Genomic DNA, 10,018 nt, shown 5'->3' on the forward strand with positions numbered 1-10,018 from the left:
CCCCGAGGGAAATCATAAGTGATGGTGGTTCACATTTTTGCAATAGAGCCTTCGGGGGACTACTAGAGAAGTATGGCGTACAACATAGAGTGGCTACCCCGTATCATCCTCAAACTTGTGGCTAGGTGGAAGTCTCTAATCAGGAGATAAAGAATATTTTAGCCAAAACGATCAATGCAAATAGGACCTACTGGTCCCGAAAGCTTGATGATGCTCTTTGGGCCTATCGAGCAACATACAAGACTCTCATTGGAACTCCTTCTTAAAAGATGGTATTTGGAAAGGCATGTCATTTGCCAGTCAAACATAAACACAAGGCCATATGGGCGTTGAAGAAGCTAAATATGGGTTGGGAAGAGGCAGCCAAGCTTCGGTTGTTTCAACTTAATGCGATGGATGAATTCCAGTACCAAGCATATGAGAGTACAGGCTTGTACAAGGAGAGGATGAAGCACTACCATGATAAAAAGATCCTCAAGCGGGACTTCCAGAACGGTGATGATGTCCTGCTACACAACTCAGGAATAAAGCTTTTACTGGGCAAACTAAAATCTAAATGGTCCAGGCCTTTCCAAGTGATAAATGTTTCACCCCATAGTGCAATTGAATTAAAGTCCAGAGATGGAACTTATACCTTTAACGTGAATGGCCAGAGGGTGAAGTATTACCATGGATGCATTGATAGTGACAAGATTGTTGAGAGCCACCATTTGAAGCATGGTTACACTCCTAATCCTGAATAGAGTGGTAATCTATGAAGCATGGTTCAATCAAGCGCTTCTTGGGAGGCAATCTATGTTTGCATCCATGTAATTTAACTTTTAGATTGCTTTGATGTTTGTTTGTGTGCTATGACCTACAAAGAGTTGGAAAAAGGAAGAAGTGGAGAAACAACAGCAGAATCACTAGAACAAATTTACGCCAGAATCTACGGGCCGTCTAACTTTTTATGGGCCGTAGATGGAAGCGTAGATTGGGGCATTGAAAATGAGCTTACTGTTCCTATTTTTACCCGTAGAATTTTATACAGAACGTAAAGGAAGCATAAAATGGGGCATGGAAAACAAGTTCACTGTTACAGTTTTACACTAGATTTTACGGACCATAAAAGGAAGCACAAAACCTTGGCATTCAAAAAAAGCTACCACGTCATCATCCTTGTCAGGTAAGTGACCATAAAATGGTTCACGAACCATTTTACGGTCTGTAGACCAGAAATTATATATATATATATATATATATATATATATACGGAAGACTTAACTGAAGCGGCCAGGGTTTAGAAACCCCAACCGGCGTGCCCATACTCAACACACTCATACACCATCCCTCTCCCACCACAATTCAAATTCCCTAAAAACCCTCCCCCTTTCACTCCCATAACCGTCCATTAACACGCATTAAACACCTCATCACCATTTACCTCTCCTCATACTTCCATCACCCCTCACACAATCACCTCTCATCATACTCCCATTAACACTCACACGCATAATGCTTCAAGTCTTTTAACAATTTCAATTGAACAAGTAGTCCTCTAACAGGTATGTTGATTTTTTATTCTAATCTTCTCGTACGTTATGATTCTTATAGATAAGGATAATGGATGTATGTTCATTTCCTATGATACTTGTGAGTAAAATAATATGATTTCGTCTTATGGGGGTGCGTAATCGAAATTTTTTAGTTGAGAGTGAGGGTATTGGTATGTTTGTGTATAATTGAACTCATGGGGGACGAGGTATCGCAACCTCCATTGAGTCGGAGGGCATTTCGATCATCGATTTCAACTTTGAAGTCAAAATTCGTTATGCCTGCAAACTTTTCGATTAAATGCTTGAATGAATTCAATTGCCAACGGTGTGAAGTCAGAGTAACCCCCGGTCTTATGTGAGTGCGTATATTTTTATTTGGTGTGATATGATTGATCATGAACAAGGATGGTGTATGAAAACGTGTTGTTGAATTGTTCAACTTGGGAGTGAAACTGCTCAGTCTCGCATAGGGAATTTTACGACTAGGTTGACGGACCGTAAATTTATTTAAGGACCGTTAAAATGTGTCGTAAAACACCTTATACAAAATTGAGTACACTATTTCTATTTTAAGATGCGTTTTACGGACCTTAAAAAATTTTACGGACCGTAACTTGCACCGTAAAATAGCTTCCCCAATTTTTGTTCACTTTTACCATTATACGGTGGTTTTACGGACCGTATTTTTTTTATGAACAGTAAGACTCCACCGTCAAATAGTTCTTCCATATTTGTGTTTAGTGCAACCATTTGACAATACAACTTACAGACCGTAAAACTTTTCATGGCCCGTGAAATATTTTACGGTCCACCTTTATCACTGTGATCAAATTGTGTATATATGATACTAGCACACTTGTATTCTTTTTATTCTCTTTTCTAGCTTTCAATTATAAAAGAAAACCCAAAAAGATTTCGATTTTATTTCTTTCCACATCCTTACTAATAGTGTGTTGTAACACACATGTATGGCCCCGAAAAATCCGGTAAGGAGAGGTGGTGCACAACCAACCAGCAGAGGTAGGAGCAGAAGCCAACCATAAATCTGATCGCGCCTCCGTAATCAACCCGGACATCAAGATTGAAGAGATAGAGGATGAAACACCGCTTGTCAGAGTCACCAGAGGCAGGGTTGCAATACAAACTCAGAATTCCCCTTAATCTGAAGAGAGATAATCTTCCTCACCCACCAGCAGCTCTAACAATACGGATCCTGAGGAGGCTATGCGGCAGAAAGAACTCAGAATGAAAAAAAGTCAGAGTAAAGGGTTCTATTCTCTGTTAAAGGATCAAAAGAGTTGTTTGGGCATGGAATTTAGCAGAGTAAGATTAGAGGTGGGCCACGAAGAAGCATCCATGAGGAGCGAAGAATTAGTATGGATAGATTGGATAAATTTCGCAAAATCATAGCTATCATCCAATACTACAAATAGGAATTCCTTAGTTATGCTCTTGGAGAGTATATTTCGATTCTAGTCAGGGACTTCTATGCTTCCTACACTATCGAGATAAACAACACATATAAGCTCTTCCAGCTGAAAAAGAAGAAATTTGCGCCTCTTGAAGAGGTAATAGTTCAAGGTTTGAAAATTGACTTCTCCAGCTGAGCTGTCAACCATTTCTACTTTGGTGATGAGTATGTGCCACCTGCAAACACCGATGAGCTTGAATATAGTAGAAAAGTCAAGCTGACCGAGCTACCATGGGTGGCTTCAGTTATTACTAAGGGGACTACTGATTGGAGTAAGGACACATCTACTACGGTCAAGAAAGCAGATCTCTCAGTTGATGGAAAATTCTGGTGGAGTGTCCTTATCAACAGATTCTACCCCAATCAAGAAGATAACCATCTCACAGATGATAGGGCCACTCTAGTAACAACCATCAAGTCCCGATACAATATTAACATTGGAAAGATTGTTGTAGAAGAAGTTCATCATCGTTTGATGATGCAGGAGTTGTCATTGGTGTATCCATGTCTCATTACTACATTATGCCTCAGAACGAGCGTCCAGTTGTATCCCCACAGAGATCATTGGCTCCAAGCTGAGAATGTTTATGATCTAATGAATAGTAGGGACAAGTACCTTAATGCCATTGATCTTACGGTGGTACCTCAAGTGACATTGGCACAACCTCCTTCCAAAACAAATGATCAGGAGGGGGGCCTGCCCGAGACTTCTTAGGAGATTCCAGATGACACTACCATAGCAGCACATTCTACATAAAAGTCCTAGCATCATCTTCTGGTCCATCAACTACCCCAGCTTCCACAACAACTCCTGCACCCACAATTTTACCCCGACGGAGTGGATCACAGTTTGTCATCCTGATGGGAGAGTTGGAAGGGTTTCTAGAGAAACAGATCAAGAAGACAGCAGTTCTACTCAAATAGTGACTGAACGATTCTCACCGCCAGATTCATTCCTGGATTGATGGCCTTGAGAAGAGGATTCTAGAGTTGGAGAAGGTCAGCCCCGAGGTTGGTTTAGGGGCAATTTAGGCAGATATACTCTAGTTGAAGAGTGATGTGCACGAGCTACAAGTGAAAGAGGGACTTGCACCTAAAAACCCTCTACCAGCAGAGGAGATCGATTTGGTATCACTGGTTTCGGTGGTCAGATTGTTGGGAGATAAATCACCGCCCTGAGCAATGGGAAAAAGACCAAGATCGGAGGATGAAGATGATGAAAAGGAGCATCAGATTAAGGAAGAAGAGCGTCAAGTTAGGAAAGTACAACGTCTCTCCATTGTTGATACACATTTCGTAGAGGATTTATCCAGCACAACCCCTCCTATTGAGCAGACGATGCCTAGCATTGAGGTACCCGTGGAGACTACTACTACTGTCCTTGAGAAGGACCCACGCCCACAGAGCTATACAGGGCCACCTACTGGCACTACTGTCCCAGCGGACGAGCTAGCACCAGTCCACACTGATGAGGTGGTCATACTTCAGGATTAGCAGCACACCTAGTGCGCATCAGGTAGGCTTAACCCTCTGTTTTACGTATTTTCATGCGTTGGGGACAATGCATGATTTTCAGTTGGGGTGGGCTAATTGATTTTGTTGTATTTGTACATATGTGGTTTAGAACCCCTCTGGGCTTTTCTTTTCCGTGGTTCTTTTCCTGAGAGGTGTTATTTCTGTTGAACTTGGAATGTTTAGGTAGTCATTTAGATAAAATAGAGTAATTGTGACTTATGTGGCAGTGGCTGAACTAACTTATGGCATGTATATTGTATGTTTGAAAAAAATGAGCACCCTCTAAATTTTGTATACTCTGAATGTGTTAATGGATTGACATGCATGATTCTTTTTATGACATCATAAGTATTGGAGTATGTTTGTTTTGAGTACTTTCTTGGGAAGTCAAATAAAAATTTGAAAACGAGATACTCAATTCCGTGTGCTGATGTGTGTTAGAGTGCTAGTATGATATTCATGTGCTATGTTTGCAATCTAGAACTTTCCTGGTTAGTCGTGCCATTTTTCAGAGGATAGTTGGTTGTTGATATGATCTTAGGCTGTCTTTGATATGATTTTGAAACCCTAAATCCTTTTTTCCTACTTTGTCTCATATATGATCCTTAGTCACCCATTTTGAGCCTTGAAACCCTTTTCTTGACTAGTCACTAATTAACCTTTACCCTGTTTGAAAATGTTCACACTTTTGGCAAATGTTCCCTCCTTGACAATGTGAATAAGAAATAAGAGGCTTAAAGCCTAAGTTGGGGGTGAAACGCTAGAAATGTGAGAATTGAGGCTTAAAAGCCTAAGTTTGGGGTGAATGTAAGTTACCTAGTCTATGATCCGATGTGGTTGAAGAAAAAAAAACAAAAGAAAACAAAAACAGAAAATGTTGCACAAAAAGAAAAAAACATATTTAAGTAGTTTGATCGATCACATTAGGGTTTTAGGAACAAAAGAAAGGAATAGAAAGAGGACCGAAAGTGAAATAATAGAAGTAATTGTACGTATTCAAGGAGGGTTAGTCACTATGATCCAAATCCATCCTACTTGTCCCTAAGCCTGCATTACAACCTATGAAAATTCCTAATGTGATCATAACGAGACCATCTAAATTTGAAGGTACTGAAAATAAGGGCAAGCTTATGGCATTTGCATTTATAGCATGTGAAACATCTTTGTGAGTGTGAGTGTTTCTCTTCTCCTTTGTCTCTATCCCTATTATTCGTGTACATGTGTGTTGGACATACTTTGGTCTTTATGAGGGCATAGAGGATTGAGAAGATCGTTGAAAAAAATTGATTACCAAAAATGGATTTGTGTGCGCATAGACACTACCAATAATATGATGTCATTGATTGAAGCTTCCTTGTGAGTCATGATCATTTATGAGTAATACAACGTATTTAAAATATGTGAGGGAGGATCTTGAGATATATGAGTGTTTGTAGTTTTCGGCCAAAACCATTATAAACATTGTTACTTTGTTATGTCTAAGCTTTAGTAGAGTTGTATGTATTGTGTTACTTATTCGAGGATAAGCAAAGACTTTAAGTTGGGAGTGTTGATGTGTCGCGTAATTTCGTCACATTTGATGCTTTTGAACGACGAGTTTTACTTGTTTTCAAGCAAGTTTATTTTGTTTTGATATGTTTATGTTGTGTTTTAGGTATTTAGTGTCCATATGGTGAAAGTTGGGAAATTATGTGAAAAGATCGCAAAAAGAAGTTAAAAGAGGTGAAGTAACTATACAGGCAAATTCACGAAATAAAAGACGGACCGTAGATTATTCTACAGCTCGTCAAATTCACCGTAACCTTTTCACAGTGAGCTTGTCAACTAGGGTAAATTCATTGCAGATTACGGTCCGTAGAATATTTTATGGACCGTAAAACCTAGCGTAGAATAGTCACAGTTTGCATCTCAGTCCAGGGTAATTTTATGGAGCAACTTTACGGACTGTATAATATTTTATGGTCCATCAAAAAGGAAGCGTAGAAGAGTGCACAAAAGTAGTTTGACGGTGAAGAGGGCAATTTTACGAACTGTATAATCTTTTACGGTCTGTATAACTGTGTCGATGGGGACAGTTTTGTCAACTTACTTTCCACGACTTGGACCAATATAAATACTTGATGTAGGGTTTTGTGAACTATTCTTAGTCAGATTTTTGTCTCTTTCTTCTTGGGTATTTAATGCTCCATAGTTTCGAAGCTTTTGAGGACAAGAATACTACTTTTCATCTACATTATTCAATTGTAAGCATTAATGACTTCTTTAATACTTTGATTTGCATTAAATACTATGAGTAGCTAAATTCCATAATAAGGTTGTGAACCCAATGATGGGTGTTATGTGATTGGGTGTTTGTGATTGATATATGCATAATGGGTTGTTAGGGTTTACTTTTTCTTTATTCTTATGTTAGTTGATGGTTGCAAACATTAACTTAAGCCATAAAAACCTTAATTTACTTGGGAAAATGGGTTAGGGTTTGGTAAGGATAAGTAACAAGAACTCTGGGCGTTAACCCTCGTTTAGTAAATTCACTTAGGAATAAGAGGAATTTACTTGGAATATTTTAATCGTGCTTTATATCAACTCTTTTATATCTGGAAAAATCATAAAAAGAAATACTTTCTAACTATTGGAAAATATTAGGAAATCAATTAGAGGTTAAGTGCATTCGTGCAACAATCCATTAGAAGTATATCATATTAACACCCATAGAATTACACTTTATCTAAAGGGGACGAAACCCTGGTTTCTTTATTCCAATTAATTACAATCAAATCAAAATAGCTAGTAAACATAGCACTCTTTTACAAACTTATCGGAATATGAAATTAGACCACAAGTAAGTACTCCACTACATTAGTAACCTTTTCACACCCTATTCCCCATGGGATTCGACCCTAATGATACGCTCAAATTACACCTATTAATGATGTAAAGCGGACGTTGTCAAATATAGTAACCCAACAAGGTTGGGGTCGAATCCCACAGGGAATATTGAGAGAAAAGAGTACTAATCGTATGCGATACTAGTCTTTAAAAGCTTTAATCCTATTCCTGATAATTTGAAATAGTTGTTGAATAATGTAATTAAGTATTTTGACTGAAATTGAATTTAATGCGAAATAGAGACTAAGGTTGTGCTCCCCAATTTGATTAGATATTATGCTTCAGGTTTCAATGTGATATACTTCTAATGGTTGTTCTATGAATATGCACTTGGTCTCTTAAGAACTTCTTAATGTTTTCCAACAGTTAAGTTGTATTTCCTCTTTATGATTCTTCCGAATGTAAAAGAGTTGCAATCGAAGAATGACCAAAAATGTCAATTTAGACTTGTTCTCATCCCTAAGTTAGTCTATTAAACGAGGGTTAACGCCTCGAGTCATTGTCATTCAATCTTACCAATACTAATTTTCTTTCCCAAGAAAAGTTAATATAATGGCTTAGGATAATGCTTGCAATCATCACCCAACGCTAAATCACAAAAACTGAATGAATACCAACAACCATTATGCATATATCAATAATAGAAACTCATTCACATAATATCCACCATGGGACTCACAACCTTAGCTTTAAAATTAGCTACTCATAATCTTGACTAACAAAGAAAGCTTAAAAGTTGACATAATGTACTTACAATGCAATTACAAGGTGGAATGGAAGTGAAGTAGTTGCCTTAAATGCTCCAAAAACTTCTAATATGAAAAACCTAGAGTTTATGTTCTCAAAAATGAATCTGGCTGCTGAATTAAAACCCTACATTAAGTATTTATAGAGCCAAAAATCGCGCCAAGTTTCTGGACAAAAATGCCCTTACGCCGCATCGTTACGGACCGTAACTCAGGTTACGGTCCGTCCTTCATTTCGTCATTTGTCCACTTGTTGTTACGGCCACCATGCGACGGACCGTAACCTGTGTTACGGTCCGTCCTTCGGAAGCGTAACTTGTGACAATTACTTGGCAACTCTCTGGAATTTTGGCTGATGTTACGGTGAGATGTTACGGACCGTAACATGGGTTACGGACCATAACACCACATCGTAACACTGATGTTTCCATGAAAACTTTCTGGAAATTTGGCTCCTGTTACGGTTCAACGTTACGGCCCGTAACATGAGTTACGGATCGTAACATGAGTTACAGATCCAGTTACGGTCCGTAACATGAGTTACGGACCGTCATTTAGCTCCAATTTGTCCGTTTTTTAGCATTTCATCTCATTTCCGATTCTTAGTTAACCAACCCTATAAAACACAAAAATAACATAAGAAACAATGTAAAAACACTTAAAAACAAGCAACACTTCTAGTTACAAAGGTATAAAATGTGCCGAAATTCACGGCACATCAACACCCCCAACTTAAGCTTTTGCTTGTCCTCATGCAACTATAATAAGATTCACTACTAACACACGACATTTTAGCAAAATAAGAATGACTACGGTGGTTTTGGCATGTGTTTCTAGCACAGACTCTTCAATCCAAGAAAAATATTAAGGCTCTTGTCCATCTCCTATTTGTGACACAAGACGCCCATTTCAGAAAAATTTCAATTCACTATGCATCTGTCACGACCCAGCCCCGTGGGCCGCGACTGGTGCCCTACTGGGACACCCCAAACGAACTCACACCCAGATCATCGTAATCAGACTCGTCCAAACACAATATACGATACTCAAACTCAACATCGTAATCAGACATCTACCGAACACTTATCCTAAGCCGTCGCCCGTACAAATCAAACAAATCACAAATCAGAAAAGAGGCGGAAAATACATCGCCAAATTTTCACACACACACATCCGAAGGGTGGCGGAATGCACATCGCCCCCAGAAGCATACACATACATACAAAATCAGAGGCCGACTTGGCCATAGTAGTGTACGGGCCGCTTAAGAACACAAAACTGACTCACATGCGAACACACCGGACCCACGACCCACAAATCTGACTACAGGCCTCTAGACAAACAGAACATAAGACATATGAACATAGGACGGGACAGGGCCCCGCCGTACCCACTCATCCAAGTATACAGAATACAGACACAACAAAAGATATGTACCAAAAGTAGGCTCCGGATCAAGGGGAGCTCTCCAACACAGCAGACTGAGTAGCCTAAATCGGAGGACCACCCAGACGAGCTTCTGTACCTGCGGGCATGAAACACAGCCCCCGAAGAAACGGGGGTCAGTACGGGAGAAGTACTGAGTATGTAAAGCAGAGGGTACAGAAATCACAAACACAGCGGGAGTCAGAAGGAATAAACACACCGTTATCGCAAACAAAGCAAACCTGTGCGGGAGGCGAACGTACAAATGCAAATCAAATCATGTATAGGGTTTAGGAACGTGGTCACCCCCCGACGCTGGTGCCACAACACATCATAGCTCCAGAAGTTTTCAAATCTCCGTACAATCTCCAGACACATCATATCACACACACATCATATCATCAGAACATATCAAATGCCATATCACATCATAACTC

General features: G+C 39.4%; 1 protein-coding gene across 1 annotated transcript; it reads left to right on the forward strand.

Annotated features, from left to right (window-relative positions):
* The first annotated feature begins 269 nt into the window (after positions 1-269).
* On the forward strand, positions 270-743 carry LOC132609009 (uncharacterized). The gene has a single exon (XM_060322840.1). It carries the CDS (start codon positions 270-272, stop codon positions 741-743), a length of 474 nt encoding a protein of 157 aa, XP_060178823.1.
* The last annotated feature ends 9,275 nt before the right edge of the window (positions 744-10,018 follow it).

The sequence above is a fragment of the Lycium barbarum genome, chromosome 1, assembly GCF_019175385.1.
Source record: "Lycium barbarum isolate Lr01 chromosome 1, ASM1917538v2, whole genome shotgun sequence".
Classification (NCBI taxonomy): Eukaryota; Viridiplantae; Streptophyta; class Magnoliopsida; order Solanales; family Solanaceae; genus Lycium; species Lycium barbarum.

Coding starts and splice junctions, on each gene's coding strand:
- LOC132609009 (XM_060322840.1), top strand. CDS start 270: ATGGTATTTGGAAAGGCATGTCATTTGCCAGTCAAACATAAACACAAG.